Here is a 27,264-nt window from a genome sequence, read left to right as displayed (position 1 = left end):
TTGCCACCCTGCCGCCCTGCCGCCCTGCCGCCCTGCCGCCGGTGGTCGCTGCCCGTGGTGCTCCGTCGCCCCCGCCACCTCACGTCCTCCCGTGCGTCGGGAGCGTCTCGGCTACAACATGTTGGGCATGATCAAGAACTCGCTGTTCGGAAGCGTAGAGACGTGGCCTTGGCAGGTCCTAAGCAAAGGGGACAAGGTAGGCCCGCAGGGCTGCCGAGGACCTGAAGGATTGCTGCCTCCCACCCCCACCCTCGTCGGGGCTGCAGCGGGTGCTGAGGGGCAGGTGGGGCAGGAATGTGCTATCGAAGGTGCGTTCTGGTGTCTGTCGCGAGTGCGGCTCTCCACCGCCCAGCATTTGGACTGGGAAGGAAAGGAGTGAGAGGTCCCCCTGCAGCCGGTGGTGAGAGGAGGGGGGTAAACAGGAGAGACTGATCCAAGGAGAGAATCCCAACTTGGGGAGTTGGGCACTGCCTGTTGAATGCATTATTTCGTTTAAAATATTCCAAACATTCCGAACAGTTTGATTTGTTGAGAGACACTCGGTTGCAGAAATGAGTGTCGCAAGAAACTCCCAAGTACTAGAGAACTGCGGATAGCAGCCCCCTTTATCCGCGATTTCAGTTACCTGTGGTCAGCTGCTGTCCATAACTATTAAATGGAAAATTCCAGAAATACAGAAGTCCTAAGTTTTAAGTTTCCGGCCATTCTGCGTAGCAGGATGAAATCTTGATTCCTGGGACCGGAATGCCCCTTTGTCCAAGGTCAGCCTCCTATCTCTAGTACCCGCCCTTAGTCACTTAGTAGCTAGCTTGGTGATCGGATCGACCGTGGCGGTATTCAAGTAACCCTTATTTTACTTAGTAATGGCCCCAAAGTGCAAGCTTAGCAATGCTGGCATATTGTTATAATTGCTGTTATTTTATTATTGTTGTTCATCTCTTACTGTGCCTAATTGATAAAGTTAAACTATATCATAGGTATGTATGTATAGGAAAAAACGTAGTAGATACAGGGTTCAGTTTTGTCCACCGTTTCAGGTATCCACTGGGGGGCTTGGAAGGTATCTACTATAGATAAGGGGGACTACTGTGTAAAAGAACAAGATCTGTGCAGAATAGATATAAATGCGCTACGCAGGGAGCACAGGGGCAGTCAATTCTGCCAGGGGGCTATGATGGGGCCTTCAGTGGAGTGTCCTGAGCTGGGCCTCAGGGATGTGTAGGAGTGCACACAACAGAGAAGAGCATGCACAAAGGCCCAGAGCTGTACCATTGCTTTTGGCCAGTTAGATCCGCTGGAGTTGGGTACCTAGAATACAGAATGAGTGAGAAGAGCATAATTGCTGTCTTCCCCCAAATTTATATCAGTGCTAACATGGGCTAACTGGACTGCACCCCTGAAAACAAGGAGAGTGCTGCTACATTATAATCTCCTGGTGGACAGGTAGTTTAAACAGTGCAGCTGTATACAGAGCTCCCAATACGATGCCTCATTTGTGAAAGGACTGTATTGCCTGGGGACCATGTTCTGATACCTAGTACAATGATCTTCATATCACGAAAGCCCTCAATTAGACTCTTATCTGAACTCTTTGACAACCAAAGACCTTTCTCCTGTTCTTATCTCCGTTTCCCCAGCTCTATGTAGAATGAACAGTTTAGCCCTGATCAGAGGTCCCACATTTGAATACCTGCAGCAGCCAGGCAGGTAATGGAAATGGATGAAGCTGGCTGTTTTAGACTATAAGGCATAGTGGGGACTGAGGCAAATCAGAGAGTGAACTCAGGTCCCCATCTCTAAACGGCAGTTCCAGCCACTTGTTGCTATGCAGTGATATATGAAACAGTCTTGCCAAATTCTTAAGGAAAACCATATATCCAGATTCTTAGCGAAATCACCCAATTTAAAATTAATTCGACAAAAACTGTTTTTTGAGTGCTATGTGCCAGGCACTCTTCTAGGCAATGGGATAAAAGATTAAAACAAGCAAAATTCTCTGCCCTCATGGAACTTATGTTTTATTGGCTAATGAACAAATAAAATGTATCATGGATCAGATAGTGATCAGTGCTATGAAGAAAAGCAAGCAGGGAAGGGGAGTGAGGAATAGGGAGTATTAGGAGTGAGGCTGTGATTTTGAGTAGGGAAACTGACATAGTTGTGCATAGGCTGGACACAAATGCAATAAGGATGCCAGTTATTAATATCAGTCCTGCTGTGAGCATCCAAAGGACCCACCCAAGCCAACACAGAGAGCTGTCTATCCGCCTCCCTGGGCAATGAAAAAGGCACCTGATAAGGTCTGCAGCATCACTGGCCTCCCCATCAAGTAGTTGCCCTACTCAGAACCACAGCCTTTCTCCTAACAGCCCTGATGAAGGTTCCTGTGATTCTAACACTTTAAGAATCCATGTGTTCTTGCTTTTGTCATGGAATGGGGCTCACTTTGTCTTTTTGGGTTGATGATGAGGGCCCACACAGGCGGAGAGGGGTCTGGGCTGGTTCGTGGCCTGTGCCCTCAGATTCCTTCCTCACCCATTCCCTGCTCTGCTGTCTTCCTGTGGAGTGGAAGCTGACCCATTCGGCCTGTTTCCCAGGCCAGATGTCAGCCGGCGCCCAGCTACGTTTGCTCAGTGGGAGTCTCTACTGGGAGATAAAAAGGGAGAAACCAGAGTATTTCTCCTCCTTCTCCACCCCATCAGATCCATACTACTAGGAGCTTCTCTGTGGCTTTGGCTTCCGCTACACAGGCCACCATGATTCTAGCTTCTACCCAGTAACCTAGGTATCTGAACTTAGGTAACAGGTAATTCTCCCTCTGTGTCTCCTAGGGTGCTTACTAACCTCTAGGTTGCCTCTCTGTCCCCTGCTGGCATCTCAGCCCCTCTGTTATCTGTGCAGCCAATCCCTTGCATCGAAGTGCTTCTGCTCTAAATACTCTAGTAGTTTCTGTTTCCTGTTTGACTCTTATTGATACAGTGTCACTTGCCGTTAATTTGGGGCCTCTGGGATAAGGAGAACTCCCTAATAAGCATCTTCTCTCAGTGTCTGATGGGAATATGGGGCCATATGGGATATTGGTACCAGGCTAAAGCAAATCATTTAACCCAAATGAACCTCAGTTTCTACAGCTATAAAATGAGTATAAAAATATCTTTTCCATCTATTTCCAGAGTTACTATAAGTATTAAATTCTTTAAAACCATGAAAACATTTTGTAAAGTAGTATACATACCCTACAAATACAGTAATAGCATTATATCAGTGCTCATCTCAGCTTCATTCTTTCTAGCTGTGTGGTCACAGGCCAACTTAGCCCCTCTGAAGCTAATTGTGGAAGAAAATAATAGTTCATATATTAATAGATTGTTTTGAAATTCAAATGAGATAACCAATTATAAAACGGTTCAATGTTAGTACTTGGTTGGAGATGGTAATGGTTAGCTTCCCCCTAGTTTTACAGTAAAGTTTGTGTAAATTACTTAACATCCCGTGAGCCCTTGAATTCCTCAACTCTAAGATGAGAATAACAATGCCAATGTGAAATTAATTAATTATGCATAGATACTTGTAAACCTTTTTTTTTAAATATACAAACATAAGGGTATTATTTTTGAAGAGAACCTCTCCCTGAAATTATATTTTATCCTGGAAACAGCCTGGGTCAGAAACTATTGTCCACTCTCCTGGGCAAATGATGGCATACCATATTCCCCACATAGCATGGGCTTCAGGCTCACCAGATGTTGGGGACTGATTCCAAGTACTTGGCGGGGAGGCCAGTGCTGCCGCAGACCTTATCAGGTGCCTTCTTAATTGCTCAGGGAGGGAGGAGGGTAGACAGCTCTCTGTGTTGGATTGGGTGGGCCTTTGGATGCTCACAGCAGAACTGATATTAGTAACTGACATCCTTAATCGGATTTGTGTCCGGCCTGTGCACACAGGTTAGGACCTGATAGCCTGGCTTTGAGTCCTGGCTCCACTATTCACCCGCTGCAGTTTGGGCATGTTACTTAACCTCTTGTTCCCCAGTTTCATCTGAAAATGAAGATTAAAGCCCTAACTTCTTCACAGGGTTATTGGAGAAATTGAATGAATGAATCCACGTAAAGCATTTAAAATAACACCAGACAAATAGAAAGTACTCTGTTAGGTTAATTGTTATGATCAGTATTTTCTTGTAATGAGAAAGCAGGCTTCCAACATTAGCACGTATACCCACTACGTAAAGTGGCAAGAAAAAAACTGACCTTTCAAAGGACTTGCAAATCCCATAGCCAGAGGCATTCTTGTTAAACCTTTGTCTGGGACTTGAACTTGACCAAGGTTCCCACTGAATGTTGAAAATTGGTTTTTGTAGCCACAGGCCAAAATCTCCGTCTAGGAACTGATTGGGAGCATAGACTAACGGAGATGGGGTGAAGGAGGGCTACTATTGTGTTCCATGTCACAAGCAAATGCACTAAAGATGTTAAATTTTAAGAATCAAGACTGTATTAACTTAGGTGCCTTATTCTCTACAGCAGTAGAGAATTCTGGTTAAATACATTTAAATAGAGCTCCCTGGAGAACTAGAATAGTTTTACAAATCCATCTCTCAAGCCTGAATTTTCACAGTGGTCCCGTGGTTCAAATGAGTGGTTATGGATACAGATGCTGTGAAAACAAGTGGTCCCTGCACTAGAACTGCTTTCACACATTGTGGTCCCTGCACTAGAACTGCTTTCACACATTGTGGTCCCTGCACTAGAACTGCTTTCACACATTGTGGTCCCTGCACTAGAACTGCTTTCACACATTGTGGTCCCTGCACTAGAACTGCTTTCACACATTGTGGTCCCTGCACTAGAACTGCTTTCACACATTGTGGTCCCTGCACTAGAACTGCTTTCACACATTGTGGTCCCTGCACTAGAACTGCTTTCACACATTGTGGTCCCTGCACTAGAACTGCTTTCACACATTGTGGTCCCTGCACTAGAACTGCTTTCACACATTGTGGTCCCTGCACTAGAACTGCTTTCACACATTGTGGTCCCTGCACTAGAACTGCTTTCACACATTGTGGTCCCTGCACTAGAACTGCTTTCACACATTGTGGTCCCTGCACTAGAACTGCTTTCACACATTGTGGTCCCTGCACTAGAACTGCTTTCACACATTGTGGTCCCTGCACTAGAACTGCTTTCACACATTGTGGTCCCTGCACTAGAACTGCTTTCACACATTGTGGTCCCTGCACTAGAACTGCTTTCACACATTGTGGTCCCTGCACTAGAACTGCTTTCACACATTGTGGTCCCTGCACTAGAACTGCTTTCACACATTGTGGTCCCTGCACTAGAACTGCTTTCACACATTGTGGTCCCTGCACTAGAACTGCTTTCACACATTGTGGTCCCTGCACTAGAACTGCTTTCACACATTGTGGTCCCTGCACTAGAACTGCTTTCACACATTGTGGTCCCTGCACTAGAACTGCTTTCACACATTGTGGTCCCTGCACTAGAACTGCTTTCACACATTGTGGTCCCTGCACTAGAACTGCTTTCACACATTGTGGTCCCTGCACTAGAACTGCTTTCACACATTGTGGTCCCTGCACTAGAACTGCTTTCACACATTGTGGTCCCTGCACTAGAACTGCTTTCACACATTGTGGTCCCTGCACTAGAACTGCTTTCACACATTGTGGTCCCTGCACTAGAACTGCTTTCACACATTGTGGTCCCTGCACTAGAACTGCTTTCACACATTGTGGTCCCTGCACTAGAACTGCTTTCACACTTTGTGGTCCCTGCACTAGAACTGCTTTCACACATTGTGGTCCCTGCACTAGAACTGCTTTCACACATTGTGGTCCCTGCACTAGAACTGCTTTCACACATTGTGGTCCCTGCACTAGAACTGCTTTCACACATTGTGGTCCCTGCACTAGAACTGCTTTCACACATTGTGGTCCCTGCACTAGAACTGCTTTCACACATTGTGGTCCCTGCACTAGAACTGCTTTCACACATTGTGGTCCCTGCACTAGAACTGCTTTCACACATTGTGGTCCCTGCACTAGAACTGCTTTCACACATTGTGGTCCCTGCACTAGAACTGCTTTCACACATTGTGGTCCCTGCACTAGAACTGCTTTCACACATTGTGGTCCCTGCACTAGAACTGCTTTCACACATTGTGGTCCCTGCACTAGAACTGCTTTCACACATTGTGGCCCAGCTTTTCTACAGGAGATCCTATCAGACGAGGTCCTCATCTCTCTGCCCACCTATTATGGCTCTTGTATTCCTTGTCATTAGAGTAAAACTAGGTTTTACTCTGCATCTCTCCTTTCTCACAAATATTTGTAGAGTGCCTACAATATGCAAGGCGTGCTACATCTAGGTACAGAGAGATACAGCGGTGAACAAGAGAAACAGTCCTTACCCTGTGGGGCTTGTGGGTGGAGGTGGGAGTTTAACACATCATTTAATTGTAATTACAATAAGTATTGTGTTATGAAGGTACAGCGTGGGTAAGAATATCACAGGGAACCTATTTTAAGTCAGGATCCTCTCTGAGGAAGTAACTTTTAGGTTGGAGCCTGTTAGATGAATAGGGAGACACCAGGCAAAGGCAGGAGGAGAATGCTCCAGGGAGAGGGAGCAGCAGACACAGAGGCCCTGGCGTGGAAATGACCATGGCATCAAAGGAAACAGCAGAAAGCTGCAGAGCAGGTGCTGTGAGTGTGGCTGGCAACGTAGGTAGAAGCTCAGTGGTGCCTGCATCATCAAGGGCAGGTTAAGAACTTGGTGAATGAATGCCTTGAGGCAGCAGATTAATTAACACAGTTAGATTGGTGTAGAGTGCCCTATATATGCTCTCTGGACAATCCTAACCTCATTCACAGCTCTAGTCTCCCCTTATGCTGATGACTCCCAAATTTACACCTCTATGCCAGTCCCCTGCTGAGCTCCAGACCTGTGTGCCCAACTACCCAATGGACAGTTTGTTCATCAGGAGATGAACTGATGGACACATGAGACCCCTTCCAGCTCTAGAGTTATCTGACTTTAGGGGTTCCTAGAAAGGAGGGATCACTCAGGAGGAGGAGGTGGTGAATTGAGCCAAGCCTTGAAGGATGATAGGTGTATCATGGGGGACTTGGCTCTCCAAGTCAAGCTGGAGTCCCTTCTTGGCAGCCTTTCTTTCCTTGCTGTGGACTTTGTGCCTGGAGAACAGGCCAAGAGCACAGGTTGCTCGTGCCATTTTATAGATCTCTTTTCTGCTGCAGAGATCCTCCATTCAAGACCCAGACATACTTGCAAAATCCTATGTTTAGGTCACAAATGTCAGTTGAACTAATTTAGAGTAGATGAACTGGCTTGCTATCAAATCACCATCACTGGACTAATGGTTACAAAATCCAACTCCCACAACAGCCTCTGAGTTCTTCTGAGATCTGGCCCCTGCCAGAACACCTTTTTTGTGTCCTGCTTGACAGTCTTTGCTCCAGCCACAACTACTTGTAATATTTGTACTCACAGTCATCATACTGTTCTTGACCCCTCCTCGTTTACTCTTATGGTACCCACTACCTGGAATCTGCTCCCCAAATGATCAGAGCATTTACTGCATTGTACAATAATTTGTGTAATACTCCTCACCACCCTCCTGATTATCCCTATCATATTAATCTCCAAATCTGTAGCACCTGGCAAAGGTTTTCGATAATGTTTATTCCATGAATTAATAAAGTAGTGACTGAACGTCCAGTTGGGTGATCTGTGACCACCTCAAAGTCAGCTTGACCTCCCCAAACATGTTATCACATACACCCATGCCCCATAAACTAACCTAAGTGGTCCTTTCCTGTGCTCCCATACTGCCCTGGCACTCCTTGCCCCCTAAAAATATCATTAGATGATAACCTTCTGTTTTCCTGGCATCTTCCCTTATAGCACCTGTAACAATGTTCAGCACGTGGTAGATACTCAGTAGTTGTTGGTTAAATGAATAAAAGAAGAAAAAGACCAAAGGAAAGAGCCAGTTAGCTCTTTCTCCAGTGAGATCTTGTTTTTGGTCTTCCTATTTGTAAAAGAAGTAACTGCGTAAAATGACTTCTGATACCTCTATTCTGAATTTGATATGGGCATACAACTGTCCACCCAAAGTAGCTAACACAGTGGCTAAAGAGAGAGGTTACAGACTGGGCAACATTGCAAGACCCCATCTGAAAGAGAGAGAGAGAGAGAGGAAAAGAAAAAAAAAAAAAAGCAAAGACACTTTGGAAGGCTGACATAGGTGGATCGCATGAGCTCAGAAGTTTGAGACCAGCTTGGGCAACGTGGTGAAACCCTGTCTCTACAAAAGAAGACAGAGAAAACAAAATACAAAAAAAATTAGCTGGGCATGGTGGCACACACCTGTAGTCCCAGCTACTTAGGAGGATGAGGTGGGAGGATCACGTGAGCCCAGGAGGCTGAAGTTACAGTGAGCCAAGATTGTACCACTGCACTCCAGCTTGAGCAACCATGAGACCCTGTAAGAAAGAGAAAGAAAGAGAGAGAGAGAGGAAGGAAGGGAGGGAGGGAGGAGGAAACGAAAGAAAAAAAGAAAGAAAGACAGAGGAAAGAAAGGAGGATAAAGAAAAGAAAGAGAGGTTTAAATGCTCACTTCACCCCCCCATAGCTTTAGAGAACCTTGCAACGAGTATTAGACTGGAGTAGACTAGAGTTTGGGAACTGGAATTTTTGTTTCAGTTTCACCATTCAGTAGTTACATCACTTTGAGCAACTTAGTCTCTCTGGTTCTTCATTTTCTCCTTGATAAAATTAGTTAGATTAGGTAAACTTTAAAACCATTTTAGGTTCTGAACTTCTGTGATTCACAGGATAGTGTTTCTGGAATTTAAAACATTACAAGTGCCAAGGGTAGGTGTGCTCTCAAATGAAAGGGGAGTTCTGGAATTCTCTGCAGCAACAGAAAGAGCAAAACACCCTAAGTTTACTTAACAGTTTGCTACTGAAGGCTCTTTGGAAGTGTCAGATTCACCAGATGGAGGGCTTCACAGCAGCCTCAGAATGATTCAGCACGGTGCCCCACAGTCAAGGCTGACTTGCTGCCTCATGATTCCTGGTCTGGCGCAATTTCCTCTACCCCATGTGAAGGGGGATTTAAGTACAAACTTGGCACTCGGGGTTAAAATTACAATATTAAGGCCGGGCACAGTGGCTCATACCTGTAATCCCAGCACTTTGGGAGGCCGAGGTGGGCAGAACACCTGAGGTCAGGGGTTCGAGACCAGTCTGTCCAATGTGGCAAAACCCCATCTCTACTAAAAACACAAAAATTAGCTGGGAGTGGTGGCGTTCGCCTGTAGTCTCAGCTACTTGTGAGGCTGAGGCAGAAGAATCACTTGAACCTGGGAGGTGAAGGTTGCTTTTAGCAGAGATCACACCACTGCACTCCAGCCCGGGTGACAGAGCAAGACTGTCTCAAAAATAAAATAAATATTAAATATGCTCATTGAGACTACACTTGCCACTCACAGCCGTACAGTCCTGCCTTCCTCCAGAGACACCTTCTGTCCCCCTGGGAGTCACACCCTCTTCCCTAGTTGTGAATCTTCAGTCTAGGATATTATATGAAAACCAATTTGACCAGTCTAGGGCAGCCAGGTTCCCTACCATGTGTCTGTTTTTCATAATCATTGTTAGGAGAGACAGCACCTTAATCAAATAAACATCTGTTGCACTTCTCACATGTAAAGTTCTGTGGTATAGTTTCTGCCCATAAAGGCTTTATTGCAGATTGTTAAAACTATAATAATGTTTCATTACCAGATGGTAAAATTAACATAGACCAACTTTCCTTCTTCTAATGGGATGGAATAAAATTCACTCCAGTAGAGTAGAAGAGAAGAAAACAGGATAGGGGAAGGAACAAAAAAAAAGCCAGGATGCATCTCATCCATAAGGGTAAAGCATTACTTTGTGAAACTTTAACTATGTGTATATTCATGATAAGACAGGCTGTAAAAAATGCTTTCCTTCTTGTGGATTGTGATTTTTTTCCAGAGTGTGAAGAACACTGCCTTACAGTATGTCCAGGAATACAAAATTAAATTATATGAGCAATCACGTGGCAAGGAGCAGGAGAGGTACTGAAGGAGAGCTGTGGGGGTCCATAATGAGTAAACACCAGGGAAAGGATAGTCCAAGGACAGGGCCTCAATGCAGAAAGCGGTGATGGGGAGATGAAAGAAGGATTTGTGTGAAAAGAGACAGTGGAGCTGAGCATTAAGCAGATTGGGAGGCTGTGATTTAGTGAGACAAGAGTTAGGGAGAGGATATGCTGTGTCTGGGAGCGCGGTGTGAACAGAACTACAGTCAGCCCTTCCTGTCTGTGGGTTCTGGATCCACGATTCAACCAACCACAGATGGAAAATATTCAAAAAATAATAATAGCAATACAGCAATAAAAAATACATAAATCCACAGCAGAGGCCAGGCGTGGTGTAACTGCCCAGTGGGTTCACCTTGCCTGCTGCCTAGATAGAACCAATTTATCAAGACAGGGGAATTGTGATGGAGAAAGAGTAATTCACGCAGAGCCGGCTCTGCGGGAGACCAGAGTTTTGTTATTACTCAAATCAGTCTCCCTGAGCATTCAGGGATGAGAGTTTTTAAAGATAATTTGGCAGGTAGTGGCTTGGGGAGTGGGGAGTGCTGATTGGTCAGGTTGGAGACGGAATCATGGGGGGTGCCAAGTTAGGTTTTTCTTGCTGTCTTCTGTTCCTCGGTGCAATGGCAGAACTGGTTGGGCCAGATTACTGGTCTGAGTGGTGTCAGCTGATCCATCGAGTACAGGGTCTGGAAAATATCTCACGCACTGATCTTAGGTTTTACAATAGTGATGTTATCCCCAGGAGCAATTTGAGGAGGTTCAGACTCTTGGAGCCAGAGGCTGCATGACCTCTAAATTGTAATTTCTAATCTTGTAGCTAATTTGTTAGTCCTGCAAAGTCAGACTGGACCCCAGGCAAGAAGGGGGTCTTATTGGGAAAGGGCTGTTACCAATTTTCTTTCAGAGTCAAGCCACGAACTGAATTCCTTCCTACAATTAGTTTGGCCTAAGCCCAGGAATCCCACAAGGACAGCTTAAGGGTTAGAAACAAGATAGAGTCAGTGAAGTCTGATTTCTTTCACTGTCATAATTTCCTCAGTTATAATTTTTGCAAAGGCAGTTTCAATTGTGGCTCATGCCTATAATGCCAACACTGGGAAGCCAAGACAGGAGGATTGCTTGAGCCCAGGAGTTTGAGACCAGCCTGTACAACATAGGGAGACTCTACCAAAAAAAAAAAAAATTTTTTTTTTTTAATTAGCAGGGCATGGTGGTATGCACCTGCGGTCCCACTTACTCAGGAAGCCTAAGTAGAAGGATCGCTTGAGCTCAGGAGGTTGAGGCTAGTGAGCCATGATCATACCACTGCACACCAGCCTGGGTGACAGAGTGAAACACTGTCTCAAAAATAAATAAATAAATAAAATATATGTGTGTGTGTTTGTGTGTGTGTGTGTGTGTGTACACAGAATAGCAACTATTTGCTTGGCTTTTACATTGTATTAAGTATTATAAGTAATGTAGAGATGATTTAAAGTATGTAAGAGGATGTGTGTGGGTTACATGCAAAATACTACACCATTTTGTATCAGGGACTTGAGCATCCATGGATTTTGGTATCCATAGAGGTCCTGGATCCAGTCCCCCAAGGAGGCCAAGGGACAAATGAACTCTGATTCCTTGAATTGCAGTCCTCCTACTAGAATGAGCCTAATTTTGGGAGCTTCACAGTTTTGTTGGATTGTCATCATTGTATTTTTTGCTTCCTCCCTTCTAAGTTTATCTGTATTTTTTTCTGAATCTCCTGTTTGTTTATCTTCCAACCTGTTTACTGAATTTTTCTTCTCTGTTATCAGATTTTTAATTTCTGAGAGCTCTTTTGCTCTCTGAATGTTCCATTTTTGTAGCATTCTGGTTTTGAGGATGCAATATCTTCTCTTATCTCCCCAAGAATATAATGTATAAGATTTTCCTGCTTTGGATATTGTCTCTACAAGAATCCCAGAATCTATTTCTCATGGCCCTTCATACTCAGGCCTGTCCCTTCTGCTCTATGGCCATACCCACCAAGGAAAGTTTTTTAGCCCTCTGTTACTACTTCTAGAGACATCACAAGTTGCTACTTTGTACCTCTTAAACACTGTACCTTCTCTCTCTCTAGGAAGAAGTCGCCTATGAAGAAAGGGCCTGTGAAGGCGGCAAATTTGCCACAGTAGAAGTGACAGATAAGCCTGTGGATGAGGCTCTACGGGAAGCAATGCCCAAGGTCGCAAAGTATGCGGGGGGCACCAATGACAAGGGTGAGTACCCCTGCAGGACGTGGCTCTGGTCTCGGGGACCAGCTTTGCAAGGTCTCACTTCATCAGTGGTAAACGCAAGTGAGGGGCTACAAGGCACCTGTAGTGACCTGTTTCAATGACCTGTGAACCTCCTGCACTGTGTGAACAAGCAGTTTATTGCAGGAATGTGGGGAAACCACTCTGATATCAGCCCAGTCTGTCCCTCACTTGAAGGCATCCCTGCTCAATATCTCCAAGTTCCTGCTTCACTCCCAGGTGTGGGACCATATGCTCTATTTTTTTTTTAACCCTGCAGTGCTTATTATGTCTTTAGATTGGTTGACTAGGTGGCGTGTGCCCGCAGTAAGCTGAGCTACAGCACAAGGCAAGGCCAGCATCAGGCTGGAGATCCCCAGAGTCAGCCCCTGGTAGCTCAGATTCTGCTGGGTCCTGAGGCTCAGTGAGCAGTGAGGTTCCAGACCCTGTTTGGCAAATGAAGGGTCTGAGAATTCTTGGGCCATCCTGCTCTTAAAAACTTGGCAGTTCATGCTGGCCACCTCTCTACTTTTAAAATGATAAGCCTGAAGTCTCATGAAAGGTGTACCTGTTAGATGTAAACCATATTTAAAAATGAGTTTGACTCGTGAGAAGCCCTCTAATTTGGGTAGCATTTTGGAATCACTGCAAAACAAAAATGGGTCAGAAAGCAAGGGGAAAAAAAAGAGATGTGTTTAATTTTTAGGATATTTCTCAAGCTGATAATTTAGAGAGCTAAAAACATGTATTAGCCTTAATAATATTTACTAGGAGCTGCTCTGTCTATTGAGTAACCATTCTTTTATTCCTTTACTTACTTAAAAAACTTGCTTTAAAAAAAAAAATTTACTAGGACTAAAGTAGTCAGGCTTTGGAAGATACGTTAACCTGTAGGAGGTCAGGAAGAAATCTTTTCCTTCTTAACACTGTCTTAACATTTTTTTAAATGAAAATATGTATAAGAATTATAAAACTCACTAAAGAAAACCTTTAAAATAACAAAACAGTATTCCCTAATTCCCCCATTCAATACAATCAATGTTGTCTTTTGAATGTATTTTCTAGGGCTTTTTAATGTAATCTTAGTGTTCCTATAATTACATATCCTGCTTCTGTTAGTTATTATTTCATAATTATTTTCCACTAGTACCAGAGTCTTCTTAAGCATAATTCCTAGCTACATTATATTGTATCATGTGTCTGTAATTTACACAGACATATTCCTGTTTTGAACAGAATTTATAATTCTGCTGTAATGAATATCTTACTACCTATAGCCTTTTCCATATTTTAGATTGATGTTTTAAATAGGCAGTAATTAAATACTGGCTAGGCATGGTGGCTCACACCTGTAATCCCAGCACTTTGGGAGGCCAAGATGGGCAAATCACTTGAGGTAGGAGTTTAAGACGAGCCTGGCCAACATGGCAAAACCCCATCTCTACTAAAAATACAAAAATAAGCTGGGTGTGGTGGCGCACACCTGTAATCCCATCTACTCAGAAGGCTGAGGCACAAGAATCGCTTGAACCCAGGAACCCAGGAGGCAGAGTTTGCAGTAAGCCGAGATCATGCCACTGCACTCCAGCCTGGGCAACAGAGCAAGACTGTCGGAAGAAAGAAAGAAAGAGAGAGAGAGAGAAAGAAAGAGACTGATAATCTACAGTCTTGATATATATTGCCAAATCATTTTTTAGAGTTGTACCACTATACTCCTACCAACAGCGTATACAAATAACAAGTGTTCATGTATTTCTGTATTTTTAACACTTGAAATGTTCATTGTTAATTTCAAGAACAAAAACATACCACTTTGAAAGACGAATGGAACTAATGTGTCTTCCACAGCCCTGAGCAAGCTCTGTCTCTGATCCCTGCCTCACTCTGTGCTTTTGTGTTTTCAGGAATTGGGATGGGGATGACAGTCCCTATTTCCTTTGCTGTGTTCCCCAATGAAGATGGCTCTCTGCAGAAGAAATTAAAAGTCTGGTTCCGGATTCCAAACCAATTTCAAAGCGACCCACCAGCTCCCAGTGACAAAAGCGTTAAGATTGAGGAACGGGAAGGCATCACTGTCTATTCCATGTAAGGAGACAATCCTTCAGGCATCCATGGGTGGCGCTTGATTCCCATACCACTCCTTGCATCACCTCTGGCAAGCATTCACGTCAAATTTTTATGGTTGCTGAATTAATTTAAGTAGGAAATGCTGAATCCTAACAGTTTCTCATTTTAATTTCTTCAGGCTGCAGCACACACACATTTGCATTTTATCAGAATAAATGCCTTGGCCAGTTGCCAAATTGATGGGACGAGCTTAAGCTTTGCTTAAGCTTACAGTGAATGTCTACATTAGCCATAGCAGGGTTCTAGGAGACTCAGCAAATATCTTAAGTCAAGCCATGGTCTGGATTTGTGGACACATGGGAAGCATAAAGGGCTGAGGAATACCTGATTTCTACCCCACACTCCCTTTGAATGCCAGAGAGCAGGGAGCATTTGCTGGAGCTGGGCTTCCATCCTCCTTGTTGTTCCTGGACGGTAGTCCTTTGAGCAGAGCACACATCTATTCTCTTGTCATCCTGGTCCTGTTTCCAGGACTTCGTGTGGGGTCATTTTCCCTTGACTGTAGAGAATAGCAGGTGCAAATGGTTACCAGTTTCTATCCCTTGTGCTCCAAACTGCCCTCAGAAACCAAGTCTTCTAGGTCATTGATGACTCCTCACATTTGTTAAAATACTCCCATGTGACAGGCACCAAACCAGGCTCAGGGAAAGACCAGGATCTTCACCAGAAGTAATCATAGGTGGTTTGGCTCTGCTCAGGAGCAACCTCATGAAAAATTCACATACATATAATATTGCACTGGACTGAGTATTGGTCCACTTCAGGGACCTCCAAACTTGGCTGCCCTGCTGCAACCCTGAACCTGATGGTGGGACCATTTTCCCCGGAGCTGTGTGAATGTTTTGAGAATGTGAGTTTCACCGCTGTGTGTAGTCTTAGGCCAGGTGACTGCAGGGCCTTCCAGAGGACAGTGAATGTAATGCAGCTGGGAGCTAGCACCGGAGCCTCAGCTCCTGTGCTTGTCCTGCAGTCCTCATTCAGACTTCCCAGCTTCCCTTCAGAGGGTGTGGAGAAAGCAAATTAACTTATCAATATCTTTTCCTAGGGTGGAGATGCACCTTGGGTGCAGCATTTAAGGAAGCACTCACTCTCACAGCTGTCCAAGTGCAGGATGGGGACTGAGAGTGAGCGCCTCCTTAAATCTTGTGCCCTGGGTTAGATGTCTGCTTGTCTTTTCCATTCTATTTCCTGTGTTTGGGAAGCAGCAGGTATAATAAAATGAACTTGTATTTTATTTGAATTCCAGCTCTACTGCTTACTGGCAGAATGATGCTTGGGAAGTTAGCCACTTTAAGACTTAGCTTTTGCATTTGTTAAGTGCTGATAATATAACCTCCTATATATGATGTGTGTGTGTGTGCATGTAATGTAACCTTATAGGATTATTGTTAAATATCTTTCAGTATTTACTAAGATACTATTTATGTATTACCTAATGTTTATGACCTGAAGCAGGTTTTGGCAATTACCCCTTCTGTCTGTTCATTCTTATTTCATAAGGAATGAGATAGACATGATTGAATCAGTTCACATTAAGACTTCAAGCAGATGGGGCTAGTTTCTGATCATTTGTTTTACCAGACCCTGAGTAATGAGTGGATATAATTTTTTTTCTTTTGTCTTTAACTTTTTAGTATGGGAATTTTCAAACTTATAGAAAGGTAGAAGCATATAAGATCATGAAATCACATGTGCCCATCCCCTACCTATAGCAACGATCAGCTCAAGGCCAATTCTTTGTCATGTGTATCTTCACAGCATTCACCCAGCCCTACCCTGGATTATTTTTAGGCAAATTCCAGACATTATATTATTTCATTCATAAATATTTCAGGTAATTACTGAAGATTTTTTTAAAATATAATCACGATACCTTTTTTCTGAAATTTCAATAGTAATTCATTAATTTATAATATAAAATATTCAATGCTCAGATTTACCCCATTACTTTTTTTTTTTTCCAACGGAGTCTCTCTCTGTTGCCCAGGCTGCAGTGCAGTGGTGCGATCTCGGCTCACTGCAACCTCTGCTGCCCGGGTTCAAGCAATTCTCCTGCCTCAGCCTCCCAAGCAGCTGGGATTACAGGAACCTGCCACTGTGCCTAATATTTGTAGTTTTTTAGTAGAGACAGGGTTTCACCATCTTGGCCAGGCTGGTCTTGAACTCCTGACCTTGTGATCCACCTGCCTCGGCCTCCCAAAGTGCTGGGATTACAGGCGTGAGCCACCACGCCTGGCCATCATTTGTTTTAATATTTTGTTAGAATCTGGATCCAAGTCAGATTTTGTAGTACTTTCTTTTTGTTGTTGTTGTTAAGAGACAAGGCCTTGCTCTGTTGCCCAGGCTGCAGTGCAGTGGTGTGATCATAGCTCACTGCAGCCTCAGACTCCTGGGCTCAGGTAATCCTCCCACCTCAGCCTCTGAAGTAGCTGGTACTACAGTTGCACACAACCACACCTGGCTGATGGTACATTTTTAAGCTTTTATTAATCTGTGAATTTCTTTACCAACACAACTTTACATTCTTCCTTTCCATCTGTGGATCATTTGTCTTCTTATTATCTGTACTGGATTTTGCTGATTATATTTCCGTGACATTTTACCACATCCCTCTGAGCCCCGTATTGCCTGTAAATTAGTAGTTGAAACTAAAGACTTGATCAGATTCAAGTTTTTTAAGTTTTGGTGAGAATATTTCCTAGGTGGTGGTGTTTACTTCCTTCAGGGGCCCACAGTGTCCCTGATTGTCCCTGTTGGTGACCATAGTTCATCATTGCCTAGATGTCTTGTTCCATTAGAGGCCATAAAACGATAATGTTCTCTGTTTCTCCTTCTTCTTTTATTACCTGCAATATTTCGGTAAAGAGAAACTTCCCCTCATTTACTATTTGGCTTCCTTTATTTCATATAGAAAAAGCCAGATACATGCTTGCTTGATACCTTCTCTTTATTTACCAGTTTTCAGAATGATAATTTCATTCTGTAACATCCTCAAGGTGAAGTGGTCTGCATCTTCATTTTTTGAGTGTAATTATAAACATATGAATTTAAACATATTTGATACATTTCAGTTTGTTACAGATATTATTCTTATTGATGCTCTAATTGCCCCACTGTTGGCCAGCGGGAGCTTCTTCAAGTTGGTTTGTTGGTCCTTTTGACACAGCTCCAGTAGTCGTTGATGGCTCCCTGGCTTTCTGGTATAATGAGATGTTTTGAGCACATCTTAGCATTTCTTGCCCTAGAGTTAGAATTAGCCATTTCTCTAAGGAACGCTGGTTTCTTATGGTGGGAAGGGGTATAAGGGTACTATCAAAGGCAGGTCGGTGACCATTTCCTTTTAATTCTCTGAAATCTAAACAGCTGAAAGTGCCAAATGTGGTGTCTAGCCTGGCTCCATGGAATTTTTAACATGGAGTTCTCACACAGCATATGATCATTCCTCAACTCGCCACTTGATGTCACTGCATAGTCAAATGAGCATTCAAAATTACCCTGCAGTGATTTGTGTTATTTCTGATTCTGTTGAAAGCAATGTTAATGAGATGGTAGAAGGCAAATGTACTACTTCAAATGCAAAAGTACTCTATCAAATAATGCAGTGAGTGCATTCAATGACAAAATTAATTCTAAAATGAAAGCCTGGCGTCCTTCATTCAGTCTTCCTTCTTTATGACCTTGTGAAGAGATGTTTACAAAGGGATTATACATTTATTAGCATCGTTAATTACCGGTGCTTTTAGATGAATAGAATGCTGTGAAAAAAAATAGCACTATCAGAATATGTTTAGTATTCACAAGAGGCAATAGAATTATCCTCACACTTAGACCAGCAGCAACATTCCAGACTACTGTCCTTTCTCTATGCACTTAGGTTAGAGTTTGGCCTTTTCAGCTCATTTCAGCACCAGGTTCTCAATAGGGACCAACAGCAGGAGAAGTTTGATGGTCTTAATGAAACTTTCACGGTTTAAATGAAATGTCTAGATATAAAGGAAAAAGTTGGAAACCAGGAGTTTATTTTCAGGGTAACCTATGCTCCAACCCAGTTCATCATTCAGTGGCCATAGGACCTTTGGTATATTGCCAGCCTCACTGTACCTCAGTTTCCTCATCTGTAAGATGGGCATGAGTACCTAGCTTTTATGGTGTTGTGAGGATAAAATATGATAATACCTGTAAATACCTACTCAATCCTAGACATGAGGTAGACACTCAGTAAATGTTAGCCTATTCTCCTCCTCCTAACTTCACCTCCCTTTGAGAATTTGATCAAGTTTTATTAGAATTAACAATAAAAAAGTCAAAGTTACTGCAGATACACTTGGGTTAGAACCTCAGCTCCAATAATTATGAATTTTGTAACTTGCAGCAAGTTGTTTAATCTTTCTGAGCCCCAGTTTTCTCATCTATAAAATAAGATTTCTAAGGCATGATTGCAAAGGCCGGTTTCATTGTGCATTTGAAAGAACTTTGTCAGCTGTCAGCACCTAGGTTGCTGATGTCATTTTTCCCTCTAAATGACCAGGCCCCAATGGAGGCCATTGGCAGCTTGGGAAGTTCCGCCTAGAGAAAGAGAAGTTTGGAAGAAAGAGTTCAACTGCTAAACTCTTAGGAGGTTCCCACGTTACCACTTAGGAGATTTACAGACCAGTGTTTGCCCATGTTCCTAGATAATTCAACCCTGTTTGTAACCACAGGAAGTTGGGACCAAGGGTTTTCAGTCTTAGCACCCTGCTTTGCCCCCTCACTTTGATTAAAAGGGGCCTTGTCCAGCCGTTCTATTGAAAATAGCACCCTGTCCTTTTCTGTCCTCTTATCCAGCTTTATTTTGCTTTGCTTCACTTATAATCAATTGCATTATATATCTCTATCTGCTCATTTATTTATTGCCCTCTCCCCACTAGAATGCAAGCTTCCCAAGAGCAGGGCCTTTGGCTAGAATATAACAAGTGTTCAATAAGAAGCTGTTGAATTGGCCATCACAGTGGCTGACATCTGTAATTCTAGTACTTTGGGAGGCCAAGGCAGGTGGATCACCTGAGCTTAGGAGTTCGAGACCAGCCTGGGCAACATAATGAGACCCCGTCTCTAAATAAAAAACAAAAACAAGTTGGTGAATGGATACATGAACAAAAGAGCTTCATCCTTGCCTCTCCTGTGCTTCTCTCTCTCTGCTCTGTCCCATAAAGATCTTGGTCCCCATCATAGCTTCAGCTGTCACCAGTGTGTTGGTAACTTTCCAGCCTAACCTCTGTCTGTCTCCCCTGAATGTCTTGCCATCCCATCAGACTCAGCATGGAGCCTGAGACAATGTGATTTACCCACTCGTTCATTCCTTCATTCAAAAGATAGTGGATTCCTTGTTCACTTACTCTGTACCAGGAACTATTTTAGGTGTCTAACAGTAAAATGGACGTCATGAGGTAATGTCCTTGCCCCTGGAAGAATTCAAGTGCCATCTGGATAGACGGGTGACACTTATGCCATGTGACATTTGCACTAGGTGGGAAGTTTGGTTTGATTTGACAAACATTTATTAAATATCTCTAATATTTAAGCCACCTCATGTCCAAAAGCCTTGCCAATGATAAGATTCTGTGTCTCAGCCTAATTAATCACCATTTTCTCTCCCCCTGATAGCCGTCAGTTATCCCGTAAGTCTTTTATAAACTCCCACCAGGCAGGGGCTTCAGGCTGTTTCTCTGTAGATGATGCCCGGGTCAACACGTCTCGTGCTGCCTTCTCTCCTAAGCACCAGCCTTATATTTCCAGCTCCCAAGAGGCATCACCACCTCAAGTATCTCCCAAATCAGCATGTCCAAAACACAACGCAGATTTCCACGCAAAATCAGATCCCTTTCTGTGTTCTCTGTCTTAGTGATGGTCCCCTCCCTCCTCCTACCCACCCTGTTCCAATGTCATTCTGACTCCTTCACTTCTGCATCTAATTATTGGCTCATCCTTGTCAGCTCCCAGCTGTCCCTTCCTTCCCTTCCATCTACACAGGTCTTCATCATCTCTTGCGCAAATGATTGCCATGGCATTGGCTTCCAGCTCTCCCATTTCTGACCCTTCTAAAGTGTCCTTTTATCACCACCTGCCTAAGGCACAGGACTGATCACATTGCCTGTCTTTGCTCAGAAACTGAGCCTCCCCAGAGGCTGCTCAGCTCTGGTTGGGAGCCTCAGGCCCATCCAACCAGACGTTGGGGTTTGAACAAAAGCCCAGTTAGTAATGAGATGCTTCATTTCCACTAGGAGAGGGTGGATCAACTTTGGGTGCCAAATGTTTGACCAGGCAGTAAAGCCTAGTAAAAATGCCCTGTGATGGCACTGACCACCCTCCACACATAGCACCACTCCCATGTCAACCTGATCTCAGAGCGTCCCACCCACCACCACCCAACATGCCTCCCACCCCGGACACAACATCCACTTCCAGACCTTTGCTCATATGTCCCCAGCTCCTCTCAACCCTCCACAGCCTCTGTTTGTTGGAAGCTCTGTGAGGACAGAAGGTTGTCACACTGTTCATTGCCAGCATCAAGAAGAGATACTGTATTTCCAAACAAGGTCACATACACAAAAAAACTAGAGATGCTCAATAAATGCTTAATATCACCTCTTTCTTAATACCTTCCCTTCATGTTCTAAGTCAGAACCCATCATTCGCTATTCCTCACCCCCAGAACATTCTGGATGTACCTTCCACCTTCATTCCAGCATTTCCTTCCAGCCAGCATAATCTTTGCGTGTGTTTCTCTCCTGACCACACTTAGAGCTCTCGAGGGTAGAAAGACATCTTTATCATCCTTACAGCTCTTATGGTGTCTGGCTTGCATTTTGTGCTCAGTGATGTTCAACTCAATAAGCACAGGTCCAGCCTGGTTGAATGAAACGCTTATTGTGTGAAGCCTCTCTTCCTGTTGCAGTGAGGCTGTCAGTTCCTGGTCTGATACTTCTTTTGCCTAGCACAGGGCTGCATGCATAGCAGACCGTACACCAGTGTGTGCTGATCCATTGATGTTAAAGTTTCGAAGTTGAATGGTCAAGCTCAGAGTCATTCTTCCTCCCTGCATGCCTGCACCAGACACTCCCTAAAAAATAATACATTATGATTTTTTGCTTCCTTGGACGAAAGCCCCGCTTCCCTCCACTAGCCTTCACTATTGCTTGTGTCATCTTTCCCCTTTCTAACTCTTCCAGACCTTTTGAGTCAGCTCCTTTTGTGTTTCTGGAATCAGGGGTGTGTGTATGTTTGAGATTCCTCAGTTCCCATGGTAACCAAATTCTTTATTCAGAATACTGAGCTCTGACATTGGGTGAGATAAAACACTGCCCTGGAGGAGAGCTTCTTTCAAGATGAGGCGTTTATAGATAAAGACGTATTCACAGGCTTACAAAGATAATGTATAGACTTCACGTTTCTTTCTTTTAGGGGCTCAAAGCACTTTATGAGCATTTCTTAACTCACCTTCAAGTGCGCGCAGGAATTCGGAGAGCAGTGGGCCCACTGTTATTGTGCTCCGTGTCCAGATTGGAAGCTGAGGCAGGAACCAATGAGGCGAAGTGTCTGTGAACACAAGCAGCGTCAGCCAGAGCTAGGCTCCCTTCATACACCAGGGGGTTCCCGGTAGGGTTCGGTTTCTGGCTTGTTTGTGCAGTTCTGTGATGGGAGTCAGTGTGGTTGGTTAAATTAGCAGAGAGGAGAACTCATGTATCTGTTCCCATAGCCCACCCAGTTTGTTTGTTTTCCAGTAAAAGGATTCTACGATGAAGCAATAGGGAAAATTTTATCTGCATTACCAGCATTTCAGTCTGCCTGGGAATAAATGTAAAGAATTGGGGGTTTTCCCGGAGTGAATTTTAGGACTCCCTGAATGATGACATTCTCCATCTCACTCTCTGCTGGGTTTCCTTCTACTTCTCAGCCCCTTCTCGCTGTCCTTTGACCTGTCCTCTTTCTTCACCCACCATTTAGATATTAGGATTCTAAGGAGCAAGCTTCTGGCCTGCTGTTTGTACAACATCTCTACCACATGTCACTTCTTACCATGATTATAGCCAGTACCTACCCACTGGGCACTCCCAAGTTTCTGTCACTAGATCCTTCTCCTTCCCAAATTGGTATCTCTGACTCCAGTTCTGTCCCAAGTCTAAGGAGATTTTTACATGGTCAGACACACATTTAGATAATAATTGTTGCATGAATGTATTTCACAGAGGGCCCTTAATATTCATATGCCCCCCAAACTAAATCATGAACACCCCTACAGCTGCCCCTCCTGCCTAATGTTACTCTTCAGCCTTTAATCCCTATTCTGGTTAGCGGCATCTTCTTCTACCCAGAGGCTTAACTGGAAGCCCTGGAGAATCCTCTCTTCCTTCCTCTCTCTTACCTCCCTCCACATACAGGTACCTCTCAAATCTGCCTTTCTCCCACCTTCATCATCTCACACTTGGCTGTTCCTGGGCTCCGGTGGCCCCACATCTCTCAACCCCTTGCCATTTCCCCTGTCCCTCCCCTGCCAGCAGAGGGATCCTTCCAAAGCACAATTGGATCATGCCAGTCCTCTACTTTAAAACCCTTTCCAGGCCGGGCATGGTGGCTCACACCTGTAATCCCAGCACTTTAGGAGGCTGAGGCGGGTGGATCACCTGAGGTCAGGAGTTTGAGACCAGCCTGGCCAATACGGCAAAACCCCATCTGTACTAAAAATACAAAAATTAGCTGGGCGTGTGCCTGTAGTCCCAGCTACTCGGGAAGCTAAGGCAGGAGAATCACTTGAACCTGGGAGGCAGAGGTTGCAATGAGCCGAGATTGCACCACTGCACTTCAGCCTGGGTAACAGAGCGAGACTCTGTCTCAAAAAAAAAAAAAAAAAAAAAACCCTTTCGTAGGTCTACCTGTGCATATAGGATGAGGTTCAAACTCTTTAGCATGGCATTCAAGGCCTTCGCATCTGGCTGCAGTGGATCCACTTCTCCTGTTTCAGTTCCCACCACTGTCCCCTCAGATGTTTATTATGTGAATGAGTGAGTGAAACTTATGTAACCACTTCACTCACTAGGTCCTAAGTGCTGTCATCTTTAGCTCTGTCAGGCTGAAGACATCACTTTCATTGTTTAGCCCAGAATTGTTCATTTAACCAAGGGGTCCAACATATTCAGGCACTGTGTTAGGTGCTCAGTGTACATCAGGTACATCAGTGGCCAAAAAATAACAAAAATCCTGCCACTGTGCAGCCTATATTCTATCAGAGGACACAAACCATAAACAATAAACTTAGTGAGTAAATTATATAGTATGTTAAAAGGTGATAAGTGCTGTTAAAAAATAAAGAAAGAAAAAGTAAAACCTAGGAAGAAGATTGGGATGGGGTTAGAGAATGGGGTTACAAGGTAACAAAGCATTTTAAGAATAGGCCTAATTGAGAAAGTGAGAATTGTTCATTGAGCCAGTTCATAATATTACTATGTTTTTTTTTTAGTTGTATTTTGTGTTTTTGTTTTGGAGACAGGGTCTCACTATGTTGTCCAGGCTGGAATGCAGTGGCTATTCACAGATGTGATCATAGCACAGTGCAGCCTCAACTCCTGGCCTTGATCAGTGCTCCTGCCTCAGCCTCCCAAGTAGCTGGGACCACAGGCATGCACCACAACACTCAGCTACATGGTATTTCTTTAGATTACCATCATGTCCCTCACCCTGGAGTCAGGGAATTAAAAGGCTCTTCTGAGCAAATTGCCAAGTAACAATAATAGCTACTGTTTGTTGTGAGCTTACTACGTGACAGGCTCTGCGCTGAGCAGTTTGCATAGTCTTTTCTCCTTTAATCTTTACAGTAGCCTTCGAAGATTGATGTTATCACTATCCCTATTTTACCAGTGAAAAACCAGAAGATTTGAGAAATTTTAGAATTAACTTAAGACCTAGAAAGGGCAGAACTAGGATTTGAGCACACACTAGCCATTTTGCCTCTAACTGATGAAGGAAGACATTTGAGGACCACTGCTTTGGAGCTTTCCAAAATCAGTATTTAAAGAGCCAACATTGTCCCTTTTCCTAGAGAACAGTTCAGTGTCACAGCACAAGTAGGGGGTGCAGAGAGCACTCAACACCTGCTTCCACCTCCAGCACTTGATTCATTTCAGACAAATGGTTCTCCAACTAAAGACATGGTTCACAAAAAACTTCAGTGTCTTACAGGCTCTTATTGCCTGAAAAAAGTCTTTCCTGGATGTTCATTGTCTGTCTACTAACCCAGTTTCCTCTCATTTGAACCTCAATGAAGCTAGAGCCCAACTTTCTTCATCTCCCTTATAATCTCTTCAATATATTTGAAGAATCAAGCCTCTGCTATTCAAAATTGGTCTCAGTTTCATCCATGTTCTGTAGCTGTTGTCTAGACATTGGAACAACCAATCCATTACAGAAAACATCCTGGGTGTTCACATCAGTGATGCTGCAATCCACATGCTGAATGCTTGTCCAGCATGACTAACCACTTGTAAAAGAGCAAAGCATGATTCAGAGGACTCCACCAAAAATAATGCATTATTTGGCCTAATCTTGGCCTGGTGCAAATTCAGACTTTTGAGTCATACAGCTCATTAGAAATCGGGATGTACTTGACTCTAATAAAAATTTTAGTGCAACCCAGATTTAGAGTGGTATATTTAGGGTAGGCTACAAGACAAATTTTGGAACAGAAGCAGATGACGTAAGGGAGAGAATAATAATCTTGAAAAGAAAGGCTTTATTGCTTCTCTGTCCCCAATTTCTGCCATCAAAAGAAATACCAGATTTAGGAACAGTCTCTTTCCTTACTAGAAAAAGAAGGCTTTCATGATTTGAGCAGAAGAAAGGATTTATGAGAAGTGATTTCTTTATTTGGGGCATGTTTAAAGCTTGCGTGGGGCCCTCCCAAGTCTTCCTTGGGTCTTTGCCTTTGTTAGCTCTGAGATTTTTACTTTTTTAGTTTTTGTTTTTGGTTTTTTTTTTTTTTTTTTTTTTTTGACACAGGGTCTTGTGTTGCCCAGGCTAGCCTAGCTCTGTTTTTAAATGAAGCTGCTGCAAGTCACTGCTGTGATGAACTCAGTCACTAGAGCTGCTCTGCTGTGGAAGGGGCATTAGCCACCATACTCACTGCAGCTCTGCCGGAAGTCCCATGTAGACTTCCTCCTTCCAGAGGTGGTGACAGAGCAGCAGAAAAGAGGTACAGCCGGGCAGTAGAGGGAGCCAGAGAAAAGGGTGAAGGCTTGGCCTTTGGGAAAGCAAACCTGCTGTCCCTTTGGGTATTTCAGGAAAGAAAGGGAGGCTCACGTTTATACTCAGCTACTGTTTCAGGCCCCGCATTAGAGTTTTTCACGTCCATTACTGCTTTTAACACTCAAAACTCTAGAGGAAAAAGAAAATATATCTCCTTTTTTCAGATGAGGAAACTGAGGCTCAGAGAGGTAAAATCAACCCATCTAGGAAGTGGTGACTCAGTCCCCAGTCTTACCACTCTAGCATGCTTGTCATAATAAACATGGTGAGTGACTTTTTTCTAAAGATCCCCCCTCTCTCAGAGGTCATGTCCTTTCGTAACCAGCCCTTGCTCTTGAACCCCCAGGCAGTTTGGTGGTTATGCCAAGGAAGCAGACTACGTAGCACAAGCCACCCGTCTGCGTGCTGCCCTGGAGGGCACAGCCACCTACCGGGGGGACATCTATTTCTGCACGGGTTATGACCCTCCCATGAAGCCCTACGGACGGCGCAATGAGATCTGGCTGTTGAAGACATGAGTGACCCACTGAACCAAGAACTTACTGGAAGTGTGCCTCTGTGTCTCCTTCCTCGGGGGTAAGGAGGGGACAGTGCTTCCCAAGTTCCAGCTGCAAGTCCAACTTAACCAACTTTCCTTCAAAGTCAGTTACTGCCAATTTTCTGAAAAAAGCATGTTCCATATACTAAGTCTCTTTTCTCACGCTAGGAAATAATACAGCCAAGATATGCAGCATACTTCTCATTGATTTAGAAAATTCTGCGGTAGACCAGAAAAATCCTGGCAGCTTTTCTCCAGGCATCTGGGTCACTAAAAACTGATTTTCTAAAATTATTGGATTTGTATTTTGTTATTAAGGGGGAAAATGTGATTTGTGCTTGATCTTTCATCTGTGATTCTTGTAAGAGCTTTGTCTTCAGAAAAACTAAAAATAAAAGGCATTGACTTAAACAGCTGAGACAAATCATAAGTGTAATTATTTCCAAGGTTCTACAGTCCTGAAGGTAATATAGGTATAAGTACTATTGATGGTGTTTACCATTGCAGGAACCCTATATTTAGAACTCCCAAGTCCTTCCGAATATAAACGCAAATATCCCAGGACACACACCATCCCTAAACTAGACATTTCCCATGACTGTTATGTAGCACTCTGTGATTATAAGTTGAGGATTTTGTTTGCAGCTGTGGTCTGCGAAGGGTTCCAGGAGTCACAAGAGCAGACCGAGAAGAAAAATCATTGCACAGACTACCCTGGAGACAGGAGATTTGCCAGGAGGATTGGTTCAGGGGGATGAGATGAGAAGCAGCTGGGGTCCAGTTTCATTAACTGAAGAGGATAGGAAGGAAAGAAAAGGTGCAGTTTGGCCTGCAGAGAAGGACACAGATGCAAGGCTGTGAGCAGGAAGCCGGATGGCAGCTGAGCTGGAGCAG

General features: G+C 43.9%; 1 protein-coding gene and 1 long non-coding RNA gene across 2 annotated transcripts; one reads left to right on the top strand and one right to left on the bottom strand.

Moving 5' to 3' along the window:
• HEBP1 (heme binding protein 1) lies at nucleotides 1-26,781 on the top strand. Its single transcript, XM_003816494.5, has 4 exons — nucleotides 1-196; nucleotides 12,278-12,416; nucleotides 14,336-14,516; nucleotides 26,179-26,781. The coding sequence occupies exons 1-4, from the start codon at nucleotides 119-121 to the stop codon at nucleotides 26,348-26,350; spliced, it is 570 nt and encodes a 189-aa protein (XP_003816542.1). The 5' UTR covers nucleotides 1-118; the 3' UTR covers nucleotides 26,351-26,781.
• On the bottom strand, nucleotides 16,933-24,731 carry LOC130540648 (uncharacterized). The gene is made up of 3 exons (XR_008954640.2): nucleotides 21,769-24,731; nucleotides 21,266-21,657; nucleotides 16,933-18,313 (listed from the first exon to the last, which is right to left on the bottom strand). It is a non-coding gene; the product is annotated as an uncharacterized LOC130540648 (long non-coding RNA).
• Nucleotides 26,782-27,264: the final 483 nt, after the last annotated feature.

This window comes from Pan paniscus, chromosome 10, assembly GCF_029289425.2.
Source record: "Pan paniscus chromosome 10, NHGRI_mPanPan1-v2.0_pri, whole genome shotgun sequence".
NCBI lineage: Eukaryota > Metazoa > Chordata > Mammalia > Primates > Hominidae > Pan > Pan paniscus.
The sequence above is the reverse complement of the archived record's forward strand: the minus strand, read 5'-3'. Positions and strand labels throughout refer to the sequence as shown.